This window comes from Sturnira hondurensis, unplaced genomic scaffold (genome assembly GCF_014824575.4).
Source record: "Sturnira hondurensis isolate 20B ecotype Veracruz unplaced genomic scaffold, ASM1482457v3 Scaffold0000780, whole genome shotgun sequence".
Lineage (NCBI taxonomy): Eukaryota > Metazoa > Chordata > Mammalia > Chiroptera > Phyllostomidae > Sturnira > Sturnira hondurensis.
Genome location: NW_028073411.1, coordinates 16,160,340 through 16,178,424, shown reverse-complemented (window position 1 = coordinate 16,178,424; position 18,085 = coordinate 16,160,340). Strand labels below are relative to the sequence as shown.

Genomic DNA, 18,085 nt, shown 5'->3' with positions numbered 1-18,085 from the left:
TCGTCCAGGGCTGAGAGTGAGCAATGCGCTGCTATACAGCCCGTGGCTGTGGCGTCTGGCCGCGGCAGCCCGTGGCGCTCAAGCAGCAGCCTGGGTGCCAGGAAGCCTCCGGTCTGTCCCTCCTGGTTTGGCCCGCGTGCTGCCCGCTGCTGTTGCAGCCAGGTCATCTTTCGGAGAACATTTGCTGGAAAGAAAGTCTCGTTGCTGGCTGTGCCCCAGCGAGACAGCCCCCGTGTGCGGGAGGCTGACGGGCACCTGCACAGCCAGCCTCGCTGGGGGCCTGCGTGGGAGGCCTCTCGTGGCCCTGGGCAGAGCTGCCGCTATCCTCACTCCTCAGCTGTTCTGTCGTCATGGCAACAGCCTCTCCCATCCCTTGCTCCTGCCAAGACATCTGGGTGAAGCTGGCCTTGCTCAGTTAAATCGATGGAGCCCAAGACCACCTTTCTCATCCCTGAGCCCCCCGCCCACTCTCAGCGTCCACCTTGCAGAGGACACAACCTGGTCCAGTGAGCCCTGCAGCGGTGTCCGTGGGGGAGCTGCATGTCAGGGAGATGCAGTCGCTCCGGAACAGAGGGGCAGGGAGAGGGGCAGGGGCTGGAAGAAGGAGGGAAGCCAGGTTCTGTCTTGCTCTGCCACCTGCGTGCGCAGCGCTGAGCACGTCCTTCCTGGGTCAGAGTGGGGGCCCCTCTCTGCAGGCTCTGCACTCCCAGTTTCTGGGGGCTGACCGTGGCTCCACGCGCAGGCCTGTGCCACACCACGGAGCGATCTGCTGAGGCATCACTGCGAAGCCCATCTTGACGTCCCTCACTGCTTGTGTGTGTTGTGTGTGTGCTTCTGGGTGTGGGCGGGCTGCTGCCTGCCACAGCTTCTCACGTGAGCTCCTGGAAGCACGCACCGGCCGTGTTTGCTCACTTCACGTGCTCGACCGGTTTGTGGTCAGTAGAGACTGGCCCAGTGGGCACGTGGTGGCCATCTGTCCCCGTGCCTCACGCAGGTGAGGGGGGCTGAGGCACACGGAGGTGCGTCCCCACAGCCTCCCTGCTGGCACTCCATGGGCCACAGCTGCCTGGGATCCACGTGGCTGTGGGACTGAGGGCCGGTGACACTGCATGGTCCCGTGGGGAGCCGTGCGGCTGTGGGGCGTCGCGGCTGCCCTTGGCAGTGGAAGATGACAGAGTTTCTATATATGCCTCTGTGAACCTGCTGACTGTGTGGAAGGCCCAGTGGAGTCCCGTCCCGTCCTGTTCCCGCGTCCTCGGCAGGAAGCGTCACAGACTTCTCTCGGGCAGGCGGGCCCCTACTCCACCAGCTGTGGCACGAACCACGGTCAGGTGATCAGGACCTGTCTTGTAGGCCCAGCAAGGTGTTGAGTTCTCTTGTAGAGAGGGCAGAGGCCATCAAGCCAGGCAGTGGGGACCCCACCCCTGCTTTTGGGAGCTTGATCTGGGCGAGGCTGGGAGGGTGGCCAGAGGCAGGGATCTGTAGGCGCCGGGGCCCCGGACTTGGAGGCCTTTGGATGAGGCGAAGGAGGGAGGAGGAGGAAGGATGGGAACCCCCCCTGATTTCTGGCTTGGCATCTCGGGGCTGGGGGAGCTGAAACAGAATGCGAGTGGGAAGTGGTCCAGGGTGGGCAGAGAGAAATGTGTCTGCAGGGCCAACCTCATGCCCATGCGGTGTTCCCTTGCCTGCAGGCAGCAGCCTGGGGTCTGAGTTTCTCGGGGCCACTGTAACAAATTTCTACAAACGAGGGTGCTTAAAACCACAGAGATGTGCTCCCGTCCTGGAGCCTGGAAGTTGGAGAGGAAGGTGCGGGCAGGGTGGGGCTCCCTCTGGAGGCCCTGGAGAGCGCCCTTCCTGCCTCTCCCAGCTGCTGGTGGCCCAGGCTTCCTGGTAGCTGCTTCGCCCCCATCCCTGCCTCTGTCGTCTGGTCTTCTCATCCAGGTGTCTGTCCTGAGGACATTCATCATTAGACTTAGGGCCCACCCGAACCCAGATGGTCTCATCTCGGGGTCCCTGACCGCATCAGCGGAAGTGGTCTTTCTAAATGAAGCCGCATTCCGAATCTCTGACGGTTGGGGGGTGGGCATGTATCGGTATGTGGGGGTGTCACTCTATGCCCCGCGCTGCGGAATGGCACCTCGGAGGGCTGCAGGGATGGCCTGAGCTTCCCTTCCCGCCCCTTCCCCCCGGCGTGACCCGCTCCTCTGGCCACCTGCCTGTGTCTGCCAAGCTTTCCTTGCAGGGAAAATCACTCCGTGCTGCCAGCGCGGGATTGGAAGTTCAGCAAAGCCCATCAGACAGAGCACAGTGCGGTGGGAAAACAGAATGCGAGTGTTCGTCCAGCTCTGCCGGGGGCGGGGCTCGTAAATGAGTGTAATTATTCTGTTCCTGTGGGTGGCCAGTCCTGCCCGCAGCCTTGCAGAGCACCGTCCGCAGGTGCATTTGTGAGGCTGGCCAGGGAAGGGGGGGGCCACCGGGGGGTTGATCCTGGAAATGGAAGGGCTCTCTAGGGTCCTGCCCATCCCTCGGTGCAAGTGAGGGAAACTGAGGCTTGCAGAATGGAAATGACTCGGCCTGTGGCACAGAACATTCCAAAGAGAGTCAAGACCCGACGCCCAGGCCAAAGCCCAAGGTCACTGCCAAAGTCAAAGCCACTGCTCATGGCCACTGTGGGACCAAGTGTGTCAGAGTTCACCAGCATGTGGCCACATGGGTGTGAGTCCTAGAGGGGTGTTTTTGGTGTCTGTCTGGGGCACCCTCATCATGCTGGGAGCAGAGTCTTCTTCCATACCTGCCCCCTCGTCAGGAGTCTGTCTTCAGGACCCTGCTTTACTGAGGGACCGAGGGGCTGTGTGGGGACAGCTGCATGCAGTAACTAGTGCCTCTCACACACCCTAGACACCAGGGGGCAGCGAGGCCACAGGCACGGCCGGTCCTTGGCGAGCAGAGCCAGAGGTCTCGGAGAGGCCATCCTGGGACCAGGTGGCCGTGGCCCTGTGGAGGTGGCCTCCTGCTGCCCCAGGGGTGCTGGGTGTGGCTCTGGGTCGTGGCAGTCAGAGACAGACATCGACCGTGACTGTGGCTATGCCCTTCTCCATCAGGATCACGTGGAAATGAAGGCTCCGTGTTTCCCATCTGCCTTTCCCCAGCATCTTTTGTCCCCAGAGTCCCTTTTTGGAAACAGTGAGCAAGGGTCCCTGACGCCTGGGCCGTGAGAACTTCAGTCCTGGGCTGCCAGGGGGGCTGCGAGGCCGATGGTGGTGGGGCATTGCTCTTTTTCCCGTTCAACCTTCAGCCTCGTTTTCCACGATTTCATCTCTGCTTCCTATGACACCGGAAAACCACGGTTTCCAGGGAAACCGTTTGAGGCCCTGGTGACGCAGCTCCTGGTCCGCTCCTCACGTCTGTGTGTGATTCCAAGTTTCTGGTTAATGGAAATGAGACGAGAGGGTGAGCACAGAGACCCTCCTCCTGCGTCTGACTGCATGGATGCCACAGCTTTTCTGGTATTTTGTAGACTCTCGAGTTTACAGACATTCACGGGAAACACCTCTGCCCCTGGGAGGCAGCTGCCTGGCTGGGTGCGGTGGGGGAGGGGCTGACAGGAGTGATCTTAGAGTTCCCGCTGGTGTTTGTGTAATGCCAGTGACGGTGGCTGCTGACACTCTGAGACATGCCAGGCAGTGGTTCAAGGCCTTGCCTCTTCTAACCTTCATGGCAAACCTGAGGTTAAGACTGTGAATCCATTTTACAGAAGAGGAAACTGAGGCCTGGAGAACTGGGGAACTCACCTTTGATCACACAGCCAGGCACAGGCCGAGCTGGGATTTGAACTCCAGATTCTGATTCCCGGGACACATGCACATGTGGAGGGAAGAGGGGGTTCATTCAGACGGAACAGGCTGTGCTGAGCCCCAGGCAGGGCTGGGAGGAGCAGAGGCCAAGGGCGTCACTGGGGCTGGGGGAGGGGAAGGCCAGTAGGGCAAATTGACTAGTAGGATCTGAAGCCGCAAGGTAGAGAAAGAGGCTGGTGTGTGCCCAGCCCTGAATGCCATACCAAGGAGTTCCAGTCAGCTGTGGGAGCAACCGGGAGAGGGCACAGCAGCAGCCTTGCTGCTCATCGAGTCACCTGGACAGGCTTCTTGCCCTCCCTGGGCGCCTGTGTGTCCGTCAGGGGTGCTGTCCTTGCAGGCAGCAGCATTCTCAGTCCTAAGCAGGAGGTGGGCTTAACAGCTCCCCCATCCAGGGGACATGGCTCAGGTACAGCCTGATCCAGGATTCAAAAGGTACCACCAGAGCTTTCTCTGCCCTTCATCTTCAGGCTTACCCTCAGGCTCCTGAGTTTCCCTTTGTCAAGGCAGTAGATACAAGGCCCCTGCCTCCTACCTCCCCCCCGCTGCCCAGCAGAGTGGCCAGAGTGTGCCCCCACTCCCAGTATCCCACGTCCCCCCATGCCATAGCCCACACTGTATGCAGAAGGAGGGGAGTGGTGCTGGGGTGGGAGGGGAGCCCCCAGATGCCTCCCCTCACCCAGGCACAGTTCACAGGGTGCTGGGCATGCAGTGGGCACTCCACTGGCGCCCTGGCCGTCTGCCGGGCTACTGATAGGGAAGGTGCGTGGAGTGGGGAGGCCTCGGGGTCACCCTGTGGTGGGGGTGGTGCTGGGCAGCAGGTGGGCACTGGCTGCAGAGAGGGTCAGGTCCAGAAGGGGTGGCACGTCCTGCCTTTGGGGGACTGTGGAGGGGTGCCCAGAAGGGGCAGCCAGCAGGCAGTTCAATGTGCAGGCCCGCAGCTTGGGGGCCCTCTGGGGTGGGCGTTTGTCCAGGAGTCTGTCAGGGAGAGGGGTGGGGCAGGCCCCAGGGTCCCTGGTCTCAGGGAGGACAAGCAGCCGGGCAGCCTTCCTTGACTGGGCAGACATCGTGGACATCAAGCCGGCCAACATGGAGGACCTCACGGAGGTCATCACCGCGTCCGAGTTCCACCCCCACCACTGCAACCTCTTCGTCTACAGCAGCAGCAAGGGCTCCCTGCGTCTCTGCGACATGCGGGCCGCCGCCCTGTGCGACAAGCACTCCAAACGTAAGTGCCCCACCCCCCCACCGGGCACGGTTCCAGAAGGGGAGGAGCGACAGTGGGGGGAGGGCTGCAAGCGGAGCAAGGGCGTGTTCCGTGACATCCGAAATGGAGAAGCAACTGCAGAGGGCCAGCCTGGAGCAGGGGAGGGCGGGGCTCCAGGGGCGACCCCTGCAGGGGGTCACAGAGAGGACTCGGAGGAGGACACCAGGGTGGGGCGGGGGAGGCCTGCGTTGGCCCTGTGGGGGGTGTTCTTTGAGGGTTGAGATGGTGGGCTTTGCCAAGTGGCATGTGGACCCGGTGACTCCACGGTTTGGTTTGTGTCATGGGGTGAAGGTGAGGCCCTTTGCTGGGATAGGCACATGGGTGGGTGGGGTAAGAGGAGGCGGGGCAGGTGTTTGGGACCCGGTAAGTGTGAGAGCCTTGTGCTGGGCTCCAAGGAGAGCTGAGAAGACAGTGGGTGTCTGGAGTGGGGGCGGGGTCTGGCAGGAGGTGACAGTGTAGGAATTTTCTGGGAATGGATGGACAGGAAGCCCGGGGGCCACCTAAGGTGCCCGGGGTGTGAGTGTGCACATGACCCATGCCAGCCACCTAGGGTTGCGTCTGTCCCAGCGCCACCATAACAAATGACCGCAGACTCAAACGCCACAGGCTCTTCTCTCACAGTCCTGCAGTGCTGGAGTGAGGTGTGGGTCTGGCCAGACCACAAGCAAGGTGTGGGTGGGGCTGGCTCCTTTCTGGAAGCTCTGGGACGCGTTCCTACACTCACCTTCCTCCAGCTTCGAGGGGCTGCCTGCATTTCTTGGCTCAGGGTCCCTTCCCCCACCTTCTAAGCCAGCCACGGCTGCTCTGGGGCCTCTCACACCAACACTGGCTGAGTCTGCTGCCTCCCCCTTCACCTCTGAGATGACGCTGCGTCCACCTGGGCAGCCCAGGAGCCCCCCATCAGGGCCAGCCGGTCGTCAGTCTCAGGTCCTCTCTTTGCATGAGTGCAACACACACACGGGTCTGTGAGGAGGATGCAGACAGCCTCTCGTGGGCACCCTCGGCCACCTTCTCTATGCCTGCCCCCTGGGTCCCCACCCCGGGGCCAGCCCTGCCCCTCGGGGCCCAGTGGGAGGAGGGATGAGGCATCGTGGTACCTCCTTGTTCCTCCCTAGGGGCCAAAGTTCAGACATGATGTGTGTCCACCAGAGCGAAAGACAGTGACACCTGTGTACTGGAACGTCATTCAGCCGTTTCAGACACTGATTTGGATGGTTTTTGATGACACGGAGGGAGGTTATGTTACAAAATTCCATAGGGAAAAAGGCACAGCAGTGCCTGCCTGGCCCACACAACTGCAAACTGGGAAAACACCGGGAAGAAATATGCTGAGAAAGGCGCCCCAGCTCGGGTGCGGGTGTCACTTCCCTCCCGACCTGCGTCTGTCTCCGCATTTGCCTCCTCGTCGTGGGTTTTGGTGTTGAGTCAGGGTCCCGTGGGTGCAGATGGGGCCGTGCTGAGGGGGATGCAGACGGATGGTTCTGTGTGTCCCTGCCGTGTCTCAGTGACACTCTTCGGTGGGCTGGAGGGGCACGTCTGAGGCCCGCTATCCGCCCCCCGACCTTTGTAGCTTTGTGGTCCAGTTCCCCAGGGTGTCTGAGCAAGCTGAGCAGCCGCCCACCAGGGCAGCCCCACCCGTACCTTTCCCAGGCAGGCACCTTTCCCAGGCAGGCCTAGCCTCCCGGCACCTAACTGTCCCAGGCCGGTGGTGGACGAGCTATGTGTGAACCGGCCCAGACTCAAGTGCAAGGGCTATAACCTCACTTTTGATAACTCCCCTGCCCTGCACCCCCCACCCCCAGGGCTGCGGTGAACATGAACCTCAGGGCCACGGCAGAGCTGAGGGTCCCCCGTGTGGCTCCAGAAGGCTTGGGCAGGGCCAAGGTTTGAAGGGAGGGACACCGTGTGTGGTGTCACCAGGGGCTCTTGCTGAGAAGGTTTTGCCTAAACATTGCAGGTGAAGTTGGTCTTTGTCTTCCCTACACCCCCTTTGCACGGCTTTACTAATAAGACTGTTCTGCTCTTGTAAAATGAGCCGGGCCTGCTTTCCCCTCTTGTCCTGCAACAGTTAATGCAACGTATGGACGTCTTAGTAAAGCTCGGGTGTGAATCTTCTGAGACTGGTTCGTACAGGTTGTCTGCTGGGGTTGATTGTGTGCTTTAAAGTTTTCTGCGTTTCCCCCACTCTCCGACTCCACATCCCAGGCAGAACCCCCCCGAAGCCATGGCCCGGTGCTCACCAGCTCGTGGCCACCTTCGCAGCTCCCATTTCAAACCGGGAGTCGCTGCCATGTCCGCCCTTCCCCGACTCTGTCCAGGTTGCATTGGCCCTTAGTTATCCCGGGGAATTGGGCCAGCGGCCAAGGGCCGGGGAGTGGGTGGTGGTGGCGTTTTGAACGCACATGATTGTTATTTGGGCTGAATCTTCCGTTTTAAGGAGACCTGGAGATTAGAGCTTTCTCCGAGTCTCCCGTCCACTCACCCAGCTACTGCTCCCAGCTTGGGGACTGGCTGAGAGGGACACCCCGAGATGGATGCTCACAGTGTCACCTCCCCAGTAGGTGACACTGTGGTGGCTGCGCTCTGGGTGAAGGGTGTCCCAGTTCACAGGTGGATGTTTGTGCTGCCACGGGGCAGATGAGGAAACTGAGGCCCGGAGAAGAGCAGAGCTGGGGTGCCTGGCTGCCTCTGCCTCGGCCCATGGCTTCCCGTCTTTCTCCAAAGCAGTAGCGATGAAGGTCTTTTGTCTGCTAGTCATTATGACAGCGTAACCATGGAAACGACTGTACAGGAGTCCTCCAAATAGACAGTTATTTCTGCTTTTAACAGCGCAGAGTCTGCCAAATGGAAGGGCTGTGCCAGAGCATGGAGATTTCTTAGGAGAGGCGATAATGACAATCGCGGTGCCTGCTGGGACCCCCACCACATGCCGCCCTGTGCTGGGTGAGGTGACCGCCACAGCCCGTGCATGGTGGGGGCTTGCCAAGCACCCCGCACGGCACTGCACTGGCGTCTGGTCGAGTCCTCGGAGCCAGCCTGTGCCAGAGGGAACCTGTCACTCACTCTACAGACCGAGTGTGTGCACTTCCTGTGGCCGCTGTAACAAATTGCCGCGCAGTTGGTGGCCCAAACAACACTGACAGATGCTTCTGCAGCCCTGGGGCTCAGAGGTCTAGCACCCAGGTGCTGATAGGGCTGTATTCCTTCTAGAAGCTTCAGGGGAGAATCTTCTGGAGGCTGCCTGCAGTCCTCCATCTTCCAAGTGTGGCACCCCCACCTCTGTCTCCACCACCCATCTCCTCTCCAGCCCTGACTTCCTGTCCCCTCTCAGGACCCTTGAGGTCACAGCAGCCCCTGGAGAGACTGGGACAGTCTCTACTGCTCAGGACCCTTCGTCACGTCTGCAGTCGTTTTCCACATGAGGCAGCACACGCCGGGTTCCAAGGATGAGGATGTGTGCATCCTGAGGGGCCACTGTAGTGTACCACATGGAGGCACAGAGAGGTTGAGACATTTCCCCAAGGCTGCACAGCCAGGCAGAACCAGGAGAGAGGCTTCAGTGGTCTGTGCCTGTCAGCCTGTGCTCTTCCTCACTTCCTCCTCATAGAGGCCTTGAGAACCGAGAACTCCTGGGGGCACTGTGGGAGAGCCCTAGTCACGGAAAAGGGCTGGGTGGGGTGCTCACAGGCCTCAGCCTGGTCAGGGATCTGGGGGAGAAAGACCAGACCCAGGCACGCTACGCTGGGGAGGTTCCAGACACCTGGGCGCAAGCAAGGTCTCCCAGCAGAGGGGACAGCCGGCGGGACGGCTCTGCGGCTGGGTGCTGAGGCCTTGGGGCAAGAGCAAAGCAGGGGCAAGGTGGGAGGTGAGGTCAGAGGAGCTGAACAAGGAGGGAAGGAGTGGCCTGGCCTGGCTGTGTGTTAGCAGGGTCCCCTGGCCGCCCTGTGGGGGTGGTCAGCTGTGTGGTGGGGTGCACGTGGGGGCTAGCAGGGAGGTCACGTGTCCCGTCCCCTGGGAGGTGCTGGTCCTGTGTCCAGTGTCAGGAACGAGGGGCTGGATGCTGCAGGCTCGGGGCCCAGGGGAGGTGCAGGCCTTTATGAAGCAGGCGGCCGATCAGTGAGTAGGAGCATCCAAGTGGGGAAGGTTTCTGGAGACATCCATCCGTCCGGCGTGGGTGCTCTGATGCACTTGGCTGCTCATCCAGGTGGCTGGGGACGCTCCTCTGCCCCATGAAGAGGGAAGAGTGAGGCTGGGCAGAGATGGGCGAGGGAGGGAGCCTGGCTGCAGGGAGGAAGGGGCAAAGACCGGGTGGGTGCAGATCAGGGTGGGCACTGGATTTTATTTTTTCCATTGGGTCAGTCACCTGATACTGAGCAGGGCACAGGTACAAGCAGAGAACTGTGCCCACCACCCGTAGTGACTCTGGGGGTGAGGGGGCAGGAGGGCCACCACACAAGAGGCCTTTGCCCCAACAATGGCTTTGTGCAGGAGTGACGAGCTGCCGGGGACCTGGGGCACCACCCTGTGGCCCACACTGCCACACCTCCTTTTACTGCTGCACAGAGCCCCCTGCCCCCCAACTCAGTTCACCCCAGAGCCCTGCCTGGGGGCGGCTAGCAGGGCTCCCCCTGGCAGTGAGGGCCAAGAGCCCGAGGAGACTCCTGCCCGTCCTTCCCGTGGGTGTCCTTGTAGAACATCAGAGCAGAGGAGGGACCTGTCGCCAGGGCAACCGGGAGCCACACCAGGCAGGACCCCATGGGCTCCCTGGGCTGGCTCTTCCTTTGTCCCCCACCTCTGACTGCAGGCCCCTGTCCTCCGCACGGTGTCCGTCTGTGTCCCTCCCAGTCCTGCACAGATGTCCCTTAAGCCAACACAGTTCTGCCATCCAGCCCTGATCCCCTTCACCCCAGGCCCCTCTGGTCAGTTCTGCCTGCTCAGTTTTACCCTCTCTGCCCCACAGGCCTGGAGGAGACCACAGGCTGGTAACGGGAGTGGAACCTAGCAGGTGCCAGGGACAGAACCGCAGCAGGAGCCGCAGGCACTCAGAGGCCACTGTAGGCTTCCCTGCCGGTCCTTGACACTCAAGGGGGATTGTGCCGGGTGGGGGCTGAGATGTGTTGGCAGTGGCATCAGCGGGCAATGCCTCCTCGGGCAGCACCATGCCATGTGCGGGCTCCAGGCTGGGTGGGAGGCCAAGGTGATGGTGACAGAGGCTAGGCCCCTGCCCCAAGGGCGATCAGAGCCCCATGAGGCGACCACACGCCTCCGAGGGTGCCCTGCAGGAGGGCGAGCATTTGATTTCTTTGGAGCATCCGGACAAGACGCATGGAGAGTGTTTGAGTTGAGGTTAGAGAGGGCGTGCAGGAGTTGGGAGGAAAGACCAGGGCTAAAAGTGGGAAAGGAAATTTCAGGGAGAGAAAACGTGTGAAAAATTCACTACAGAAAGTCACGCAGCCTCATTAAGCAGCTACTCCCAGACCCTCACAGGGCGGGGACTTCCAGGTGTTTCCTCCTGAGGTCCCCCTGGGCTGTGAGCCGGGTGAGGGAGGCATCCGGGCTCACACAGAGCAAGGCTCCACCCTGCTGCCCCTCGAGTGGCAGGGCAAACCCTGGGAGGCATGGGTCTACGGGACCCTGGAGACAGTGGTTCCCTGGGGTGCTGCCCTAAGGGCCTTGCCTGTCCCCGCCCCCTGCCCGCCCCTTGGAGGCTCTGGCTGGAGGGGGTTGGAGTGGGGCTGTAGGAGGATGGACTGGTGCGGGGGCGGCCGGAGCAGCAGGCCGGGAGGCCTGGTTTGGAAGGAGCTTGTCGGCCGCCCATCTGAGCTTGGACATGGATCCGGTGGGGGCCGTGCAGGGTTCTGAGCAAAGCAGGGCACCTGCAGAGGTATGTGTGGGGCTGAGAGGGAGGCTGGTGCCCGGCCCGGGCGTCCCCCGTGTTCCCTCGGACGCTCAGGGGCTTCGGAGCCTCGCCTGGGCTCCCCAGGGCCCCTTCTTACCTTGGCCGTGGGCGGTGTGCTTCTCACCCGTCCCCTGTGTATGGCAGCAGTGACACTTTGAGACACCCAGAGAAGAGGTCACAGTTGTCAGGGAACCAGTGAGGGCCAAGAGGGCCTTAATTATGCGAAGTCATGAAAGAGAAGCAGGCTGGGGGTTTCTGCTGATTTGGAGCCGTCGGGATTTACAACGACGGGGGTGGGGCAGAGGGGCGGAACTGAGCCCATCACAAGGGACGGGGCTCTGGGAGGGTTCCCTGGAACTCTCCACAGCAGTGATTAGCGTGAGATGTCCTCAGTGGTCCTGTCAATTAGAGGGGAGACCCCGTGTCTCTTACTAATGTCCCGGGAGGCCCACTGTAGTGTGTGCGAGGGGGGTGTGGGCGGGGGCTGATGCCGAAGAGGGCTCAGCAGACGTGGCTGTCCGTTGATTAAAAAATCGTGTCAATAATTTTGTAGAAATGTTTGAAAAGAAAAACAAGAACCTTTAGTTCAGGCTTGTTAAAATCCCTTCCCATTAATCTCTTTCAGCTCTGATCGTCCTGTGTTTAAAAACCCATCACACATGCCCAGTGCAGCCAGAATTGAGGTCGCAGCGGGCCATCTGGTGTTTGTTTCCAACTATTGATCAGATCTTCTTATTGGCCTTTTACCTGTGCGGTTTCCTGACCCTCAGAGCCACAGAAGGCGCAGTCTGTGGCCCTGTGACATCCTGTGTGGGTGCGCCCACGCCTGTGACCTGGTCCCCACCCACCCTAACCCCACAGGGGTGGAGTGGTGGGGTGAGTTGGACCGGCCCGCGTGGCTTCGGTGGGGGGCTGGCCACCAAATCTACTGAGGAGGGCCAGGAGGTACAAAGGATCCCCTCACAGTCGGGGTGCAAGAGACAGACCCGCCTTTATGTTCCTATAACTCATCTTCTGTGCTGACCCTGAACGGCGGACATGCATGAACCTGGGGTGGAGCTGGGGCTGCTGGCACCCCTGCTGAGAGTTTGGGGTCTCTCTTCTCTCAGACGCTCTGCCCACTTCCTTACCAATGTCAGGTCATCGTCACTGTCTATTTTATTGAAGTAAGAAGTTCAGTATTGATTTTTTTTCTTTACTCCAGGCTTCCGTGAGGGAAGGGACATGCCACTGATCCCTTTGGGGCTCATCGAGGAAAAACTGCAGGTGTCTAGACCTGAGGCAGTAAATAGAGGTGGCAGTATGGTCATTTTTACCACCTGGGCACCAAATGTGGTTTCATGAGATGGCCAGTCAGAATTTGGAGGTTTCAGAGGCCGATGGTGACCCGCCCACCAGCAGGCTTCCTGAGGGGAGTCCCAGAGAAGCCCGCAGCTCCCTGGGCCTCCCTCCCTCCACACCCTTCTGTGGCTCCCTGCTGCCTGAGGGATGGTCTCCTTCCTCTGGTTCCCTGTGCCTTGCTCACCCCTTTCCCCGTCTACATGCCCTTCAGCTTGTCCCTGTCTCAGGACCTTTGCACATGCCACTCGCCTGCTGGAGGGCTTCCCCCTCACTTCACTGGGATCTCTGCTTACTCAGCCTCTCCGCAGAGGCCCGTCTGTCCACACCTGCAGCCTCGGCCTCTGTCTCCTCTCTCTCTGAGTTCTCCTCCCAGCACCCGTCACTGCCCGACAGAACAGCACGTCCCTGTGTGTTCTCGTCACTTCGAGGAGCGTGCCGGCTGCAGGAGAGCAGGGGCCTTGCGTTGCTCCCAGCAGCTCCCCGGTCCTGGCACAGGGTGGAGGCCCCAGTGGGCGGGGTGACTGAGAGAACGAGTGAATGAGTGAGCAGTTGATTACAGGCAAGCATCTGATCAGCACTGGGTGTTCCCAGCCACCCTGCAGAGGGGAGCTGGGGGCAGAGCTGTGTTTCTGGGAAAAGCAGGAACGGTGGGAACAGCAGGTACTTTGGGCAACAGGGAGAACAGGGGGCCCCGATGCGGTTACAGGGCCGGGACAGTCCTGGGAAGTGGGATGCAGGGCCTTGTGCCTGGAAGGGCCGCCCGGGAGGGCAGCCACTCGGCCAGCCTCCACAAGGACAGCTGGACAAATGGTCAGATGTCTCACCAGACTGGCTGGTCCTCGGCTGACCACCCCCTGACCCCCACCCCAGATTCCACCCCCATCCCTGCAGCCAGGTCCTAAGGCATTAAAGCTTGGTCCTCGGGGCCTAGTTCCCACCCTGATCCAGCCCCAGGACCACTGTGGAATCTGACTGGCCAGTGGGGGCGCTGGTGAGCAAACGGGTGGGACAGGCAGCCACAGGACTGGAGTTTGGAAGAGTTTGTCCTGCTGCCTGGGAACCAGGGGACAGGGGACGAGGTGCACCGTGTCCCAGACCGGGATCACCCAGCAGGGGCAGCAAGCTGTCACCGTCAGGTAGGCAAATCCCTGTGTGGAGCCGCTGCTCTGGTACGGTAATAGCGGGCAGGTGGTGAACGACAAATGGGACTTTAGCTACCTCTGGGGCTCCGAGGCTTGACTGCGCTATGGCCCCTGGGGCAGCCAAACAGAAGGCGTCTGCAAGCAGGGCTCTGCCACGAACACCCAGCACCCCACAAACGGAGGCCCCAGGGCCAGTCAGAGCCCCAACAGGTGCCCTGCCTAGTTCAGAACGATGAGGAGGTCAGGACACCTCACTGGCCTGGATTCAGCATCACCACCAGGAGGCAGTAGAGAGCAGTGAGCCAGTGCTGCTGGTTCAAAACTCCCACTCCACCCTTTCTCTCCACTCAGACCTCCCGCAGGGCTGTCAGCCATCTGAGCCTCAGCTTCCTTGGTTCTAACATGGGAATAAAAACACTATTTTTTTAAATCAGGGATTCTATGCAGTAATGCATGGAAAGGGCTCGGTGCAGACTCCGGCTCAGAGTCGTTGCTCAATCAACATTGCCAGCTCCTCCCTCTTTGTGGGATGGTTCTGGGCTGATGCCTGACAGGGATTCAGTTTTAGGTTTGACGAATGACTGAGTGACCGTGCAGCATGCACACGGAGTGGAAACAGAGTTGTGTGTCACTCCGAGGCGGTGGGCAGGAGCAGCCTGTGACGACTGTCTTTTTTTCCCCCTGCAGTCTTTGAGGAGCCCGAGGACCCTAGTAACCGCTCCTTCTTCTCGGAAATCATCTCCTCCGTGTCCGACGTGAAGTTCAGCCACAGCGGCCGGTACATGCTCACCCGGGATTATCTCACAGTCAAGGTCTGGGACCTGAACATGGAAGCGAGGCCTATCGAGACCTACCAGGTAGGCTGTGGCGTGGGTGCCCTTGGAGCCCCTCAGCTGGTGGGAGATCCCAGCCACCCTTTCCTCTATGCTGAGAACTCCCACCGAGGCGCTTTCCCGTGTAGAGGGCGCCCATGCCGTAGGCAAAGACACAGAGGCTCAGGAAGGGAAGCTGACGTGGCTGGGCCAAGGGCAGGAGGCCCTGCTCAGCTTCACCCCTCAGGGAGCTGTGTGCCCTCTACTTGTGGCTCCTGCCCTGAGGCCGGTCTGTGGTCCAGCACCCAGGGCAGCAAGATGAACATCAGGCTGGGCCCAGTTTATGGGTGCACATGATTGAGGGTGTGGACGGTGGCATCCCTCCCCAGAGCCAGCATCGGTGGTCCTGCTATCAGGGTGGCAGGCTCCACCCTCTCTGATGAGTGTCCTCAGTGCATGCGGTGGCGAAATGGGAGCGTGCTGTGTGTCCAAGTCCTCGGCACAGGCCCCATAAGCCCAGCCTGTGAGGTGGAGCATGGGGCGCCTCCCTGGAGAAGTCTCTATTATTAATTATTCTTCTGTTATGGCTTGCCCAGATATGTTAGGGAGTAGAAAACAAACTTCCGGAGACTTGAAAGAAATAGGAGACTGCTATAAAGTTGTTTTAAGGCTGTTTCCAGTCATGCCTTTAGCTGGGAGGTCAGGGAGGCTTCTTGGAGGAGGTAATGTTTGTGCTGGACCTGGTAGGATAAGTAGGATTTGGTTATGCAGATGTGAATGGGATAACACCCCCCACCCCGAGAAGCCCCAGCCAAACCCTCATGGTATCACCAAAGTACACACGGGGTTCCACACACTTGACATCTGTCACTTCTACTCCTCACTGTCCCTGGGAAGGGGGTGCCACCAGCCCCATTTTGCAGGCGGGGAAGCTGGGGTTCTGAGCAGTTGGGATGTGTGGGAGCTGCCTCACAGCTGGGCAGTGGCAGGTTCAGGGCCCATGTCAGAGCCTTGCACCCCCTTCCCCGCCTTCTCTCCCTGTCGGGGCCGGGGGTGGGAAGTGTCCTGGGGGGCAGAGGGGCCCACTGGGAAGGGACACAAGGTTGAGAGGAATGGACAGGGTGTTCCCAGAAGCCACATGCCCACAAGGATGTCTGGCATGTTCTGGTCCGTTACCTCCTTCCTGCAGTTGCCCTCCTTTTCTGGGCTGATTCTCGAAAGGACCACCACAGCCCCTTGGGACAGCCTCCCATTAGCCACGTGTGCTCAGAGTGTGGAGGCCTCAGGGAAGGAAGGGCCTGAGCCATCTGGGACAGGGGTGCTCCTGGAGGCAGGAAGAGTGTGTGCGAGGGCCCTAAGGCAGGGGCGCGGCTCGTGTGGTGAAGGGTCGTGGGGGACCTGGCTGGAACGGAGTGAGCCAAGGGGAGGGAAGAAGAGCCTGTGGTCCGAGGGGCGATTAGGCACCGCCTGGGGGCCCTTGGGAGGATGGGGAGTTTGGAGCAGAGGTGCGACAGGACCCCTCTGCTGCCTGTACGGACTGGGGCCGGGGTTGCGGGCAGAGGCGGGGTGAGCAGGGGTGGCGTTTGCAACACCCTAGGGCAGGGGTGTCAGACTCATTTTCACCGGGGGCCACACCAGCCTGTAGTTTTAGGACTGTATGATGAATGTAACTACTCCTTAACGAGGGGCCAGGAGCTCGGCGCTGCCACCGGGAAGAAACAAGGTGCGGGGCCAGATAAAACTAGGCAGAAGGGTCTAGATAAAACTATTCAGCCCACATGCCTTGTGTTCGCCACCTGTGCACTAGGGCATGGGGCTCCTTTTCTCAGTGATGGACGTCACACTGTGCTCCTGTGACCTTTACCCTAGAGGGCATGACCAGGGTGTCCCGTACTTGGTCCCAGAAGGACCCACTCTTATGAATCTAAGGATGAAGGAACCAAGGCTCGGAGACATGAAGTCCCTCGTCCAGGATCACACAGCCGGGGAGGGGCGGAGCCAGGATTTGGTCCCCTTTGTCCCCTCCCTGGCCACAGCCCCGGGGTTGGCCATGTGCCCGGCTGCAGACCCTTCCCGACCAGCAGGGCCCACTTGGGAGTGCCATCAGACCTGGAGGGCACAGCCCCTTGCTGCTCAGCAAGGCCCCCCCTCCCGTGGAGGGGCCAGCATCTCGGAGCCCCCGACTCACTGGCCCCTCCCCCTCCAGGTGCACGATTACCTGCGGAGCAAACTCTGCTCCCTGTACGAGAACGACTGCATCTTCGACAAGTTCGAGTGCGCCTGGAACGGGAGCGACAGGTAACCTCCGCCCTGGGCCTGCGGGGCCCCCGGGAAGCAGGGGATCCCCAGCGGGGTGAAGCTGTGTGTTCAGGAATGGGGGTCTCCTGCAGCTGCTGCTGACACCCTGGGCCCCCGGCCCACGAGGCCTCCGGAGCCCAGCTGCACTGTCTGTCAGAGGGACCAGCTTGGTGGTCATGGTGGGGGGGGGTGGGCACTTTGGGACACGGAGAAAACCAGGATGGAGGTGTGGGCCAAGCCTGGGTGAGGGCACCCCTGGCAGTCCCTCTAGGTACCTGTGCCCCAGCTGACCCCAGACCCGCCCAGTGAGGCTCCTTGGGTACCCATTCCGAGCTGTGGGCCCCAACACACTGGGGGTGCCCTGGAAAACACTGCCAGTGGGTCATGGGGTGGGGGTTCTGTTCTTAATGCTGGCAAAAGGTAGATCCAACTGCATGTGTGGGAGGATTGGGGTTCCCCACAGGTTGTGACCACTGCCTGCCCTTCCTTCACATTGCCATCAGGGGGTGCACACGAACAGGCGAAGCCTGGCTCCTCCTTGCTGCCTGAAGCCCACCACTTCCTGCTCTGTACTTCACACTCTGGCCACCCCAGCCCTGGTGGTCTCCGCCACCCTGTTACTATCCCCCCGCCCTGCCATAACTTGCTCTGCTCCTGCCCCTGGAGCCCTGCCTACTCCTGTCACCTCACATTACTGACTTAACTCAGGGGCACCTCCTCCAGGAAGGCCTCAGGATCCTCTCCAACTTGTCCCCAAACCTCCTGGGCTTTCCTTTCCTGTCTTGGCATTTATCATATTTCCTCCTTGCCTCTGGTTGCCCCCCGCCACTGGTTGGGGCCCCCCTTCTGAGCCGGCCGCTCCCCTGGGGCTCAGGAGTGTCTGGTCTGGAAGGCATCATCCTGGGCCACCTTCTCTCCTTCACACCAAACACCCCTCTGAGCCCAGCATGCCCTCTGGACAGGGATCTGGAGATGGAGAAGCTCTGGTCCCTGTCTTCCCCCAGCTCAGAGGCTGGAGGGGGGGGGCAAGTGCTGCCCACCAGGGCCCCACCCCTGCAGACCAAGCCAACCTGAGTCCCACGGGCTCGGCGCGTGCCGTTCCTCTCATGCTGATGGAACACTTTAGGTCCCCAGTGCATGGTCACCCAGAGTGCCGGTGTCTGCTGACCTGGCCACGGCCCCTTACTGGCCTCCAGCAAGACCTAGGTGGCAGCCTGGGGTAGAGGAAAGGTTCTGGTCTGACACCTTGATTTCTGGTGCACACTCCCCATTCTCCGGCCCAGCACAAGCTCCTGAACCCCCTGAGTCTGCTCACTTGGAAGGTGGCCTTGCAGGACTGCTCTGAGGCCGAGACCTGGCAGGTGAAGTTCCTGGCAAGGCCACAAGTCTGTGCTGGCTGCGAATGGTCCAGTGATTTGCATGCGGGGGTCTGTTGTCCGTCCCGGTTGTCCACTGAGCCTCTACACCCACCTCAA

At 60.8% G+C, this 18,085-nt stretch overlaps 1 protein-coding gene across 1 annotated transcript in view; it reads left to right on the top strand.

Annotated features, from left to right (window-relative positions):
* The window catches only part of PPP2R2C (protein phosphatase 2 regulatory subunit Bgamma), an 84,019-nt gene that overhangs the window by 59,060 nt on the left and 6,874 nt on the right, over positions 1-18,085 (top strand). Inside the window, exons 6-8 of the mRNA XM_037046135.1 lie at positions 4,915-5,079; positions 14,188-14,357; positions 16,519-16,610. Of these exons, the coding sequence (XP_036902030.1) occupies positions 4,915-5,079; positions 14,188-14,357; positions 16,519-16,610 (427 nt within the window). The remainder of the gene's footprint in view (positions 1-4,914; positions 5,080-14,187; positions 14,358-16,518; positions 16,611-18,085) is intronic.